Source organism: Hesperophylax consimilis, chromosome 4 (genome assembly GCF_061612785.1).
Source record: "Hesperophylax consimilis isolate HC1 chromosome 4, BYU_Hcon_1.0, whole genome shotgun sequence".
Taxonomy (NCBI): Eukaryota; Metazoa; Arthropoda; class Insecta; order Trichoptera; family Limnephilidae; genus Hesperophylax; species Hesperophylax consimilis.
This window is the reverse complement of record NC_142839.1, coordinates 8,078,161-8,093,936: the sequence shown is the minus strand read 5'-3', so window position 1 is coordinate 8,093,936 and position 15,776 is coordinate 8,078,161. Positions and strand designations below refer to the sequence as shown.

The following is a 15,776-nucleotide window of genomic DNA, read 5'->3' as shown; positions in this document are numbered from 1 at the left end:
TAAAATATTCAACATGTTACCAAGTAACATAAAAAAATTGTGAATTATTAACAACTATATTCAATAATGTGTTGAAAACATGACTCCTAAGTAGATATACTTTATACTGAGCGATTTTATCTTTCTGTTGTTTTTTTTATTCAATGTAGCATGTGGAATATAACACTATTAGTATTCATTTCACAATCTGCATATTTGTAATTATTGCAACCGACAATAAATATGTTTGAAGGTAACTAGAAACTAACTAATTTCAAACTTATTTTCGAAGCGTCGGCGTCGTTGTATCCACGTTGCTTCAAAGAATCACAAAAAGCTAGAGTGGTAGCAAGAATTGTGCAGATATATGTCGCCCTCCAATTCAAAAGTCACCCCATTTTAAGGTACTAGTAATAGGTATATTACTCACTGGTGGAAGAGAGACTTATGTTCTATCTTACTTGTTACGGTAGATTCATATAAGTATTGTTTTTGTTTGAATCATTCAGTAATCACGACTGGCAAAATCTCTGATTATTCTAGTACCTACGTACATTATTATGTTACGCCTACTTAACGGTTTCTAGCATTACGAAGTTCCGACAGTAGTGATAACAAATCATGTTAGTTAAGGGCGTGCATCTAATTATGTTCAGCCATTATCATTTGCACCTAGTTATATAATTCCGTTACTGAAAGCAGTTCCTAATCATGACAAATGCGTCCTATTTTCCACATAAAAAAATCGAAACAGGCCGAGAATACAAACGACATTCTTCAGCCATATCGCCGAGACTTGCATATATTACGAGGGCTGTTCGGAAAGTAACCACCGTTTGGCTATAAGTAAACAAAAACACTAATAAACAATAGATGGAACTCAGATTGAGCTAAGCTCGGGCTGTACGGAGGACGGGGGATAATTTCCGTACGTTCACTCACATGAAGGGCACATATTCAAAATGCTGTGACAGGCTGTCTTTATTTCCAAGCGGACGAGTTTTACGCAATAAGAATTTGCAAATTCGTGAAACGCTATAAAAAATGCTTGAAAAAAAACAATACATCTATTTATACCAATTTTTTGTATTAAAAAAACATATTTTTTAATTGACTGAGGTTGAACTTTCCTCACCATGTATTAGCTCGTAAAAGTTGTGCACTGTTAAAATATCAGTTAAAGCTTTAAAAAAAATGTTGGACTAAGGAATGAACCTTTCTCCCCAGGGACTGGATTCAACCGCGCTAACAACTGAGCAAAATCCCAATTGGGATTGTATACGCATATTACCACCAAAAGTTGATAGAACGCATTGTCATTGAAAACGCGTCTATTTGCTGTATTTCAGCTCGATAGGATTCCGGGAAGTGGGTTCATTTTCCCTTCCAAGATTTGCATTCATTCACTCGAGAAAACAAAATTAAAATTTAAATTGATGTATTTAAAAATAGTAGAAACCTGTAGTTTTAAAAGGCGCATAATAAAATAGTTTTATTTATTTGTATCGGTTTTATTTAAGGTGGTTACTTTCCGAATAACCCTCGTATTATTACGAAGCTGCCGCGAGCACTGAATTGGAAAACCTTCACGGAATATGTTTGTCTTATCACAATTGACTTGTCAAATTGTAGAGCTTGACTTGTTAGGTTTTCTCAAAGGAAGTTGCAATCGTTAAATGCGATAAAAATGGAATATTTACGAGGTAAGTGACACCACATGAAGCGATTTTTTCAATTATTAGAAGTAATATTAGATACCTTACCTTTTACTTTGTTGAACATTATTATGTAAATAAAATTTTGAAAGTAAACTTCAAAGGTAGTTAAATATTCAGTATACGGCATTATGCAACATGATAATCGAAAAGTTTCAAGGATTCACTATTCTTTGATGACTCGATTAGAACCAAAGTCACATATTCAATTTTTGAATCGATTTCAATCAAAAAAATAATTGATTGCCGATTGTTCTCGTTTACCACGATGTGATTCGATCATACAATGCTGATCTTGGTGACAAAAAATTCTATATAAATAGTGTATAATACACATTTGTTGAGTACCGGTTGAAATAAAAAATGTCTATACATTCAAATTAATTAATAGATTCCTTCAGGACGAATCAAAGAATACTATAATCACACGCACACCTTTAACGTACGTGTGCATGTATGTATTTTTGGATGGGTAAACAAATAATAAGTATTAAAGTTCATCGCCTCCTATAAATGATTCCAATTTGACTTATCAGCTGCTGACTTCCGTCTCTGCATGATACTGATAACAAGTCAAATAGTGCATTATCCGGTAACACTTTAAATTGTTTGGTTTCTGTGCTGATTTAATTACAGCTAATTTGTGTTCAAAATTGTTGATTTTTACAGAAAATGCAAATTGAAAACGAGTACTTATGTTTTCGACATCATGATCACACAAAAGATGTATTTTTTTCGTCTCAGTCTCACAAGAAGACAATACGAGACCGTCTTCTTGTCACAAGAAGACACTTAAGACAAGACCGCTTTGATTTTCACAGACTAATGGAAATAAAAACTAATTGACCATTTTCACGCAGGAGTGGGTAGAAATAATGGAAAGCTACAAAAATCTGCCCAACACACATTACTTCAAGCAATAAATTCATACTCTCTTATGTGTTTTAGATTCTAAGCATGACGCGATTGACAAAGTATTTGTTTAACTTATTCGTGCCATGTGTTTTTGGGATATCTTTCAACCTCTTCTTCAATCCTTTCTTCTAAATGTTGAAGAATCCAGTGAACATTTTTATGATTTATTAATTTTAAATTAAATATCCCCATAGAACAAATTAACTAAACTTTTTTTTAAATAAATACCCTTTAAATACAGACAGGATCGGCGTAGGATAAGTGACCTATGCTTCTTTAGCTTGTAAGTAGGTATCTTGAAAAAATAATTAAATTATACATTAGGTTAATACATTTTTTCTACACATTACCAAACCATTGATTGACATTTAACTGCTCGTTGAATGTATCAATTTAATATGACACTACTGTAGTACGAATAACACCTAAATAAACTATTGCACTAGAGCACGAATTTTAAAAGCTAAGAATATGTATTTTTTAAATATTCAGGGTGTTAAGAGACGTATCTGTCCAAGTTTAACCAGTGATTCCTGGGTTTTTTCGAATAAAAAAGGTAAAAGTCTCCGGTGTTTTTTTTTTTAACAAAAGACATGTATTGGACAATCAGGGTCAAGGTGGGGATCAATTTGATGAGTGATCAGTGACGATATGTGAAAGAATTAAAAAAAAAAAAAAAACCAACGAAATATTGCCTGAGATCAAAATTTCATTAATATTTTTTACTCAATAATGCCAGGAATCACTGCTTAAAGTAAGTCAGGTACGTCTCTTAAAACCCTATAAAATGTTAAGACCAGATTTGGTTTGGTTTGCACACATGATAGAAAATGATCTTACCTTCATAGTAGCTTTTCTCTGGAGTTCTTGGAGGCGATGCTGGGGGCGGTGGGGGCCTCAGCAGTAGTGGGGGCCAGGCACAGGATGCGTAGCCAAGTGGGGCGCAGTACATCAGGGCGCCGAGCTCTGCTAGGGTAGTAAGGATCATGTTATTTGTTGTTCATCTACTTTTAAAAATACATCAATAATTTTAATAATATGTATTCTATGTAAAATCATTACAGTGACTTGAGATGGATGCCCCTAACAAAAAGATCCAATCTCGGCCCGATGGAGAGGAAATAAAAAATAAGCTCCTTGAAAACAGTTTCTGAAAGGTATTGTTATTCGTGAGAACTGTATACAATCAAAGGCGACGTGTGGATAACTGTTTAAGAAAATATTTATTTGTTGTGTATTAGTATTATTTAACGAAGGGAAAACATTGTATATGGATAGAAGGAAAATCGTGAAAGAGGGATAACAAATGTTATGTTGTTTTTGAAAATTGACTAAATGTTTTTCAATTTTAAAAAATCTGTAACCGCACAAGAGTTCTCACTGCTCATAACCACGTGAAGCCAGTGAGAATGTGGCATCCCCAATTGGGGTATATTGTGAGGATAATGGTAATGGGAGGGGAAGGATGTGGGGAAGAGGTAGGTGGGGAAGTGCTGAAAATATTCAGATCTGGTCATTAAACACGGCCAAAGCCATTTCAATTCTGGTCGTAAGCTAAGACAACACTGATATCTTCCACTATGGAAAATATACTATGCGAGTATTATTTTCATTGAGTAAATTGTGAAATAAGACAAATCAATCAAATAAAATTTACTTGCCGGGATTTGAACCCGCGAACTCCAGCTTTCTAGTCCTACCCCTTGAGCACAGAAGCGATGTAGATTCACCAGTTTCCCGCTTGTACTACGAGCTTCCGGACACCGTGTATTTATTAATAATTATTATTGAATGAATGTTGCAAGTAATATTCGTCAAGTGAAAATATGACATCTTAATCTACTCAAAAAATAAATACATTTTAAATTCCACTCGTGCCTACCTTCAATCAAAATGTTCTCTTTATTTGATATAAAAATGAAATAATTGTGCTAACCTCTCGCTCTAGCATATTCTTTCAGTCCTTCAACTCCGAAGGTAAAGTCTCTGGCGGTGGGCACGAAGGAAAAGGCGCTGAGGCGTTCCCTCTCGCGCTCGCAATAGGCGCCCAGTGTGAGGCCGTCCCTTTCCCAGGGCGCGTCCGGTCCTGCGCCCCCGGGGGAAGTAGGGGTGGGTGGCGTCAGGGGGGAGGAAGATAGCCCTTGTCGCGGCATTATGCTGCTCCTGAAACAATTATAAAAAGTCAGTTTACTTTTTATTTGGCATACTGCACAGGAATATTGCTCGGAGCCAGACTATGACATATCCAATCGTGGAAAGTTGTGAATGTGAAGGGAGAAGAGGGAAAAAGCCCAATTAATGTGTTTTTGACTCGACCTTTTGGCATTATAACTGTCTGTACATTTGTTTGTACGTTCCGTTTCCGGCTTAGAAAATCTGCTGTGTCCACTGTATATTCAAGCAAGCCCAAGTTTGACTAGATGGCTAACTTTCAGTAGGGTACTCAATTTTATGGTACTTGTTTGTTTGAAAAATAATTGTCATTAATATGATGGCTTTTATTTGGAAAAATTGTGGTATCATTCCTAATATAAAATAAAAAAAAATATTACACAAAAATGATATGCTTTGTAATTAAGTACACAGTTACAAATCTTATGATTTAAGAGGAATTTTTGGTTTTGATTTATGAATTAAGAACAAAATAGAAACATACATTTTCGGATAGTTCTAGGTACTGATAACAGTACTAAAAACATAATTGGAATACGTGTACACTACTCGTATTTCTCTCCGTAAGAATTGTATTTTCAGTTTTTTTAAATAATCTTTGTAGATTTGGTTATTCATTACTTTCTCGACCGGATTTAATTAATGAACTCAGCAGCAGTCGTCGACACAATCATGTCTCCTCTGTGAACCTGTATCTTCAAGAGACTCGCCTTTTAGGAAGTAGTTTCAGTAAATTATTCAGGTTTCGTTCGTTTCAGAGTCGGCCGGTACAAGAACATATCGTAGAAACGTCTCCTTTATTGTGATTTGGCGGACAAAAAAAAATCAACAGTGTCCGAATGCTGGGCACGCGTTTTACATTCTGGTTCTTGTCTTTAAAACTTTTTTTTCGAAATATCTACAAAAGTGGTTATTTTTCTTGAAAATTCAAGGCATTTATAATATTGTTACAACGTTTGAGACAAATTAAATACTTTATTTTCTCCTACGTTTCCTTACATATTTTTTGCACTATATTTAATTCCACTTTTTTGAAGCGTCACTAGATTTGAACAATCAATATTCCATCTTATAATCATCAACTTACAGTATTACTGAGTATTGCTAATTTGTTAAAAATATCTTCAAATTATTGGTAATCCGGTTCAAAGCAGGATTGCAAGCCGCTTCCAGATACACTTTAGTAAATTCGTAAGAACTTCGGAACACGTGTTCATGCACCTGCGTTTGCTTTGATAATATATAATGACGAAGTGCAAAAACTATGATCATGATTAGAACAAGTGTTCCGACATGGCAATAAAACATTCCTCTTTTTATTCGCCTGCAGTTCCGTTTTTAAGAATAATTTTAAGAGATTCAAATAAATTAGCAACATTTAAAATCTGTTTTCTTCGTGCTTTTCTAACATTATAACAACATTTATGACATTAAAATGAACATATATGAGTCTACGTTTCATTATATTTTGTTTGAATTATACAGGATGTCCGGGGTAAGGTGCAATAATTTCTATATGATGGTATAAGTAAAAAAAAATAATCCAACTTTTTTTCCAATATTAAAATTTTTTTCCATAGAATATTTATTTTCCCATACAAACAATTCAACTTTTTTTACCTAAAAACTACCTTAAAACATGGGAATTTCGGAAAAGTTATTAATCTTTTCTACTTCTAAAATCATGTAGAATCAACCTCCGAAGTTAGTGCACTTTACCCCCGGACACCCTGTATTTAATTATACTGATTTCAACAATTAATATTATAACATTACTAAAGTACCTAATGCTATCAACATACTGAGAGTGTATTAGCATATTATTTAAAAGTTGTGTTTATAATGCTGTTTTAAAAAGTAATTTCTTTAAAATTGTGAAACAAGGGTAAACATCAAAATGATAACGTTTTTCAATTTGACGTTCTCACTCGATAATATTATATCGACTCTGAATATCCACCATATTTATTGTACTACCCTTCCATGAGAGATATTATTTGTATGAAGTTAAGGCTCTACTTCTAGGGAACTACTTATAATACAGCCATTACCTGTACTTATGCGCTACTAAGCCGGACTGCCTGTGATTATCTAAGCACCGCTTATTGTTGCAGCACTTTGGAAAATAACTACCCCAGGCAACATTACGTAAATATCTAAGATATCGGATTTACGCAAACGAATGACGATTCTATTTCTTTCGCTGCAAGGGCTGGGAAACTAGTTTAAACAGAAGCGATTAGGGCGAAAAAGTAATATTTATTTCATTTGAAAAAGGGTGTATCGGAACGTTCTGCAACCTTCACGCAAGTAAATATTTCTATTGCGTTTTCCCTTAAAAGACTGCTCAAATATCCGGGGTTGGCCTGAATGCAAATTTAAAAAAATATGGTATGTTGAAAGTTTTATTTATGTATTTTAATCATATTCACAATGTGCTTGATTTATACATGTGCTATTTACTGAACTGAGAAATCAATTATAGTTTTATTCATTATACTAATACATTATCCCGCTTACTTATAAATGCGGTGTAAATATTATGCGGCGCGTAAGGTCAGAAGAGTGAAAAATTTGACTCATTACCCTAGCGTTTGTTTGGAAAACCCAAATTGTGTGTTGCGGAAGAAAATGGTATGAGGGAAAGAAAAAAACTTATTTATATTGAATTTAAGGCTAAATTTAAATTTTGGGGTGTACAGTTTATAGCTGCGCTGTGCAAGCGGTTCCCTACAGAGAATCGGACCATCCCAATTTTTAATATAAAACATCAAAAAGTAATTAGAGTAGGGAAAATATTGCTAATTCAACTCACAGGGAGAAAAAATAGTATTTCTGATTTATTAAAATTCGGTTAAAATCAGAATTGCAGGCCATTTTCTAATAAAACTTTAGCACATTCCTAAATATATCTGAACATTTGTCCATGCATCTGCATTTTTACAGATAATATATAATGATAAAATGCGAAAATATTATTTTTTTATGTTCACGTGTTCTGACATCGCGATAACACATTCGTGTTTAACTGAAAGTTTATTAGGTTAAAAGAGTCATATCGCGTTTTTAACCGGATTACGAATAATTTAAAGATATTCTTAATGAATTAGCAATATTTTAAATCAGCAAGTTTTTCAGTGCAGGTTAATTAATTCGATATACCACAAAGCTTGCCAAAACATATTCTCTTGGTGTACAAGACGCTATGGAAAATACTTAGAATTAAAAGAAAATAGTTCTGTTATTGAACTGAGCTGACCACACCTGATGGTAGCTTCATATTAATGGAAAAACCAAGTAAACGTAACATGATCGTAACACATGACGTTTGATTTTAGCCTATAATCATCCGAATGGGGTGGTTAGAAGGTTCCGCAGAGCGGGTGAAGAAATCCGTTTGAGTCGTAGATTTACGGGAATATCAAAGGATAGAAAATGCCATACTTATTGAATTATTTATCAGAAAATAGCGGAGCCTTGGTTATGATTAAATATAAATATATGTGTGAGAGAATATGTACTTTAAGTTTTCTATTTTATACATATTCATAAACAGCTGTATATAATATATTTTTGCATATACTTGGTACGTTTGTCTCAAGATTAAAAAAAAATCTTTCAACAACCTCACGATTAAATGAGTATATTATAATGCTATATGAAGGTATATAGGTTACTCATTGTTATTCGTTACAAGTTGTTATGTTAAAAGTATACCCTTAGCAAAAATGTTTTCTTGTAATTAATAAATTCAATCAAAACTTTTCTCTGAAATCGCAAGATTTTATTTTAAATCACGTATTTTATATATTGTTTTTTATTTATTTCTTTTTATTTCAAATAAGGAATTATACAAATTTTTCAAGCAAATGTCACTATCTTAATGAAAATTCTTTTTTCAAACTTTCACATAAACACGAAGATTTCATATTTGAAAAGAGAATATTTACCAAATCATATTATATTCATTTTCATTCTTTATTCGAGGTATTTACCTTTCATTAAATTTATCTACTTGCTGTTCTAGGTTGCCTCGTGTTGTAGAAAGAATATTCGTGGCTATAGCTGTTAATACATTTTTGAAACGTTTTTCAATTACAACAATCAGTGGAGTGTCAAATCTCTAAATATTATAAAACAAAGTCACTATCCGTGTGACGGTTTGTGCGCTTAGTTCTTCTAAGCTATTCAACGGAATTCAGTAGGGTTTTCACTATCATTTAGAGAATTTATTCCGAAAGATTTATTTATATAATACATGAATAAGCAACGCCGGGTATACGTCAGCTAATATGTAAATATGTGAGGAATCCATCTTATCAATAGGTAAGTAAGTATTTAAGCTGTTATTAAAGAAGCAGATAATACTAATAAATCTAAACAATCAGAACAAGAACACAGAATAATAAAAAAAAGTTAACGGTCTCAACTGGGAATAGAACCCAGAATCCCGTCTTACTCTATTACAAATAAATTCTTCGTAATCATTCGAAAATAAATTCAAAGCCAAAAATATGAAAGAAAATAGTGTAAGATATTTCAGAATTTGAAATATTAGATCGACAAAAATTACGTAAAATAATTGTCACATTATGTAAGACAGAGATCATGGGTTCGATTACCAAGTTGAGAACGTAATATTTTTTATTCTGTGTTTTGTTTTGTTTCACGCTTCGCTTAGAATTATCTTCTTTTTCAATGTTACATTGATATGTACCTACAACCTTAAAAAAATATCAAAAAAGTTTTTTTAAATAAAATTGAATTATTTAAGTGGTCATAAGATTTCAAATGCAAAATGTCTGCAGGAGTAGGTAATGCGTGCTTGGTTATACTTTTTTAATATTTGGAGTCGCAATATTTTGCTATTTTCAGACTTTATTCGATCATTAAGTTAATATTAACATATTTCAAATAATCAGTGAATTAATTAAATCACTCTACAAACACAAAGCATTTACCTAAATCCAGCATTGAACCCGCGTATTTGCTTAGCAAAGCACAGCTGCGCATTTGGGAGGCTTGTGTAAACGAGTGATACTATTTTTTTTTGTTTAAAAGGCCATATTTGCATGTCAGAATGTCAATCGAAGTAATTAATTCACGCCTAAATAATCACAGATGTCATGTTTTCATTTTTATGGATTCGATTTTGGATTTCATCTGATGGTTAACAAATAATTCGTCATGAATATTATTGTTACCTGTTTCTCGATACTTCTTTTGTGTTTTAAATAACTGTTCGTTGATGCATAATAAACTACTATAGTATGTTAGGTATCAAAATTATTACTTTAAAAGTTTCTCAGGCCTGCATAGCAAGATGGTTTGGACCAAAGGTTTGGACATTGCAGTTTTTATATTTAGGCGCTGCCGTTCTAGGTGATTTGAATTTTCTTCAATGGGAGTCCATTTCATGGTAAAACTTTTTATTTGATTTGAGCTTTTGTTTTCAAGTGAATCGAGTACGATTATTTAAGTCAAATTTAAAAAAAAAACTTGTGGCTATGGAGGTAATATGAGCTGTTCAATAAATAAATGCATCGAAGCGTAGACCTGTCTACAACTTTTTTTTAATCCTTTAGTTGCCGAAAAAAAAAATATTTTGGGTGTTCTATGCGATGTAGATTAACCACTTTTCCGTTTGTACCACGAGTTTCCAGACACCGTATATAGTTTAAAGGACCTTTCAAATATCGATTTACAACTGTAGTAGGTATGGAATATTGATAAAAAAAATACTTGACTTGCTCTCAGATCGAAGATAAGCTAAACGACTAGTTTTATCAATACGGTATTCATTAATAGAAGGGATATATAATAGCGTACGGAGGTAAGACTTACAATAACTCTTTTATTTGCGTAAAATATTTATAAAATGTTAGAAGAGTAATAAAGTCGGTAATAACAGGAATAAAGAGAATTTGATTTTCATTTCAAAGTTGGGCATCATGAAAAATCTTCAACAGAAATTAAACAATTTTTTTTTCTTATTATAAAGGTGTCCGGGGGGTAAGGTGCGCTAGGGATGATTCGACGTGATTTTAGAAGTAAAAAATAAAAATACCTTTTTCCGAAATTCTCACGTTTTAAGGAAGTTTTTTAGGAAAAGTTGTTTGTGTTTAAAAAAATTATTTCAATGGGAAAATAAATGTTTTTTAAAGGAAATAATTTATGTATGGAAAAAAAACATTATAATTTCGAAAAAAGTTATTATGTTTTTTTACTTCTACCATCATGTAGAATCACCTCCAGAAGTTTTCCCTCCGCACTTTTCCCCCGAACACCCTGTATATGCATAATAATATTTTATATTCTCTTCTACAAAGGTGCTCTACTCATAATATTTCATATTCTCTTCTCTGTCAATCAAAAAATAAAAAAAAATAATTGCATGATGATCGTACGAGATTGTATGCAATTATTTGTAAGTTAACCGAAATAAGTATGCAATTTAACTTACTCTATATTATGAGATCTGCTTTGTGTAGAAAATCTCAGCTTTCAGCTTCCATTTTCCGCTTCTCGAGCTTAGATCGAATAGTCCAAATGAAACAAGGTTTATCGGCTACAATAATTCAACTGTTTACCCAGGCGGGGATATATCATTGAATTCGGACGTTTATGATTTCAAGACACATATGATTATTATTTATTTGCTCATGTCACTTAATTTATATGCTATTGTCCGATTGACGTTGATACGAAACTGTTTGTTATTACAAGATCGAGCGATAACATTGATGGTCAGCTAATGTGATTGCTCCGCGGGCGATGATTGTCTAAAGCTTTTATAAGCTTTCATGCGAATGATTTTATTCTGATTGTGAACGTGGACTAATCTCTAGCCATTAGCGTTAATTTGTGAAAGGGCTTTATTTAATAATCGAGTAATCTATACAACAATCAACGCTTCAAATAGATGAAGAGTATTCAATACTATTTTTATTGTCTTTGGTTCAATTAAATTGTACACACACGAATTTGAATCGATTACATAACTGGCCGTACACTATTTAAAGTAATTCAGCACAAATCTGTGAGAGGTGTTTGTAATTTTTATAATTTAGCATGAGTTCGATCTCGCGTTGGTTGATTTGATATCGCGAAGTATCCGGAGCACACGTTTGGCAGGAGATCGGCGATACAGGCGTGTTACCGGCGCGAGTTGTCGCACCTGACTGTCTTTCACGGCTCTCGCGGGCTTTGTATTGCCTTTAGCGGGATCACCTGAGTCGGGAAGAGATCGGCCCGCGTGGTCCCCGCCGCGCTGGGGGTGGGGGAGGGTGGATGAAAACAAGAGTGGTGGGGATGGCCCAGGGGCGCCTTATTAAATAAAGGTAGGCAACTCTGAGTTTCAGCTTTCGTTTTTTTTGTTGTTAAATTAATTGACTTTTTATGTCTATTGTGCTTTTGCCTTCCGTGCGGCGCAGGAGAATTTCGCGTAAAATAGCTTTACAAAAAGTTGTAAATAAATGACATGTGTAGTGTGTACGTCGCTCAATTCGTAGCAATTTCGATCATTTTAATTGGTGTCTTTCAAGTCACAAGGTGGGTAAAAATTTATTCAACATTGACATGAAAGATGAAGTCTATATATGGATGACAAATCGACTGCTGAAATTCAATACATTTCTGTCATTAGGATTATTCATTCTTTGATCATCTAAGAATGCATAGATTTGTGTGACTTGTGAAATGTAAACATTTTCTTACTAATTTTTAATATTTTAATACCTACGTAGGTAGGTACCTATTTTAGATTTTTGTAGGTAGGTAGTTACATAAAATAATAATTCTAAAATCAGTTATTGCTTACAATTTTTTTATTTATTTATTTATAATAATATGAAACTATTGGGTCTTCAATAACGGTGAAATTCCTTAGAATTAGTATTAGAATTAGAATAGGTAATGGGGAAGGGAAGGAGATGGGAAGGAGGAAGGTGACGAAATTCTTAACTATTCAGATCTGATCACCAAATACGGCTAAAGCCATTCCATTGGAATGCTTACAGAATACCTACACTACTTTTTAAATGTGAAATCACACAAGAGTCCCAATTGCTCCCAACCAATCAGCCAGTGATACTATGGTATCCCGAATCCGGGTATGTTATGAGCATGACGGTAATGAGGAAGGGAAGGAGATGAGAAGGAGGAAGGTGACAAAGTTCCTAATTATTGAGATCTGATCACCAAATACGGCTAAAGCCATTTCAAACAAGGTTTCAATTCTGAATGGTGGTCTTACACCAGGGAGATACTGAGAGTGCCTTCGTCCCGAAAATATACTATATACTGTATAATTATAAATGAGTAATTTGTGAAACACAAATAAATCAAATAAAATTGACTATTTACCTACCTTTAATACCAGCTAACACACCCCTCGAACAAACAAAACACTATTTTATAATAAAATTCCTGTTTACAAAATGAATATTTTTTTTGTAAATTTTTCTAAAAGTTTTAAAACAATTTTTTTTCAATAAGCTTCCCTTTCAATCTAATCCGCGCTCTCTCGCCCCTCCCCCCATCTCAATCAGAGCTCCCATTGGTCAGTTCTCCCGAGGGGCGGGGCGATGCTTAGATTACCCTTTGGTATCTAAACAGGCGCAAGTCACATCAAAGGTTTACCTGCCTTTGGATGAAGTGACTGCCTGCGCTACGGGCTACAAGCAGGCAGGCAGTTGGCATTTGGCCAAGTAATCGGTAAGATTCCCATCATTGATTACAGAATGGTAGCATTGATTGTTAGGTCACGTTACATTGATTGTTGCTATTTATAAATGAGAACGAAAATCATAATAGAAACATACAATACAATTACAATTACAGGTACAATTATTCACACTTTTACGATCCAAAGTTCTCCGAATGTCTCCATTATTTTTCTTACCATTTGTATATAGACTGTGAATTAAATAAAAAAAATAATTTAATGGAATTCTGTAAAATTGTTTTTATTTTTGTCGTTGATACCTACCATGGAGTGTTGGTACCTACCCTGATATATGGAAGTGAGGCATATAAATAGCAAAGAAAGTATGAAAGTAGACCGAACGCTGTTGAAATGAGATCCCTGAGGCGTATGTATAAAATGTGGAGATCCGCAAAGAGTGCAAGGCTGATGTAAGCGTAATTAGTAAGATTAAGAAATGGGCGCTTAGATGGTTTGGGCGTGTAGAGCGAATGAGCGAAGAATCAGATGTTTGTGGCACGTTCCAGAGTGGAAGTTACCCTCAGTATCGCACTGGTGTAAGACCACCATTCAGAATTGAAGCGTTGCTATAAATGGCTTTAGACGTGTTTGGCGACCAGTTCTGAATATTAAATTACTCCCAACCTTACTCTTCCCCATCTCCTTCCTCTCCCCACAACCTTCAGCCTCACAACATACCCCGATTGGAGATGCCACAGTCTCACTATCTTCAGACGCTTGGGAGCAGTTGGGACTCTTGTGTGGTAACCACATAAAAAAGCCTTTTGAAAATTAAAATCATTTCTTAAAATCATATACTTGAGAATACCTATAAAGTATGAATATACATTCTAATGATTTATCGACTACCTATTTGATAACAGACCTATTAAAAATAATGTATTGATTTAAAAACGAAGGTATGTACTTGATATTAATTTTCGAATAAAACACGTCTATATATTATCGTGTTAGCACAGATGTAGTGGATATTTTTTTATAAGAATTATAAAAAAAAGAATATTTGTATGGAGCCAATAGAGATTAATACATATTTTCGAAGGGCTCTTGCGCTGTTTTAGAATTCAAATCGGTATGAGAAAATCAGTGCATGGGTTGGCTGAGATTTTCTGCTCTGATTTAGTGATTGTAACGCGCTGGTAGAAACGTAACTGTTAACCTTTACTGAGATTTTTTTGTAAATTTTGGTAGGTGGGCTTGGGTACCGCCGCCCGCTAAGCAATTATTGAATAAACCAACACCTCTGCCATAGGTCACCATAAGTGGTTTACTACGTTTGGTGACTTAGCAGGGGTGCCCGGGTTCATCGGGTGAGGTGTGTTCAGGATACGCCTGACCACCAGCTGCGTGGGGTGCCAGATCGGAGGAGGCTGGTTTCGGGAGACACTTTTACCTCTCCAACTCCGCAGTGGGAGGGATATATTCAAATGTCCATTATTCCTGGATACACTGATCCCTAGATTTCCACTCAACCGTCACACCTTCCCAGAACTTCGTCTCCTTCCTTTCCTTAAAAAAAACCGTTCACACAGCATCCCAAATATGACATAAGCACGGAAGAAAATTATTATCAAGACGGTGTCTGAACAGGTGTTGATAAAAAACATTATGCCATTTCATCATTATATACAGGGTTTTCCAATAAGAGGTGTTATTTTGATATTCAATCGTAAAACATCAATGGTTTCGTTGTTTGTGTGGCACGTAGCGCCGTCTTGTTGAAAATAAACGTTGTTCAGATCAATACCATCCAATTCTGGCCATAAAAAATCATTAATCATTGTATATTTTTCTGGTTTATAGACTTTACTGGAAAACACTTAAGCGTATTTTAACTTTTTTATTTGAATCACAAAACATGCTTTTTATAATATCTACGTTGACAATAACAATATATTGATAACGGGCCCGACCCTTGTACAGCTAAACACTGTTTACTGTAATAAATTTCTGAAGGAAAGAACACTTTTAGACTGGGAACAGGCCCTTTATAGATTAAAAATACTAATCCAATCATCTCTCGATAGCGCAATCCATTCACCATAACTGTTGCTCCAGCCTGATTTTCGAAAAAGTAAGGTCCAATGACTCCGCTGGATCATAAACCGCACCAAACAGTCACACGTTGAAGATGGAGAGGCTTTTCAACAATAACTCTTGGGTTTTCCGAGCCCCAGATGCGACAATTTTGCTTGTTGACGAAGCCACCGAGGTAAAATTGGCCTCATCACTCAAGATGATTTGCATTTGATTCAATTAAGTGGATTTTA

The 15,776-nt window shown here is 34.1% G+C and overlaps 1 protein-coding gene across 2 annotated transcripts in view; it reads right to left on the bottom strand.

Annotated features, from left to right (window-relative positions):
• Window positions 1–11,948, bottom strand: part of LOC149424132 (uncharacterized) — a 36,825-nt gene extending 24,877 nt beyond the window's left edge. The window contains exons 1-3 of one of the 2 annotated variants that reach the window (XM_089631173.1): window positions 11,245–11,948; window positions 4,546–4,772; window positions 3,450–3,578 (exon numbers count right to left, since the gene is read on the bottom strand). In XM_089631173.1, the coding sequence (XP_089487299.1) occupies window positions 3,450–3,578; window positions 4,546–4,762 (346 nt within the window). In that variant the 5' untranslated portion in view covers window positions 4,763–4,772; window positions 11,245–11,948. The remainder of the gene's footprint in view (window positions 1–3,449; window positions 3,579–4,545; window positions 4,773–11,244) is intronic. The other variant, XM_089631175.1, reaches the window with a different exon arrangement.
• Window positions 11,949–15,776: the final 3,828 nt, after the last annotated feature.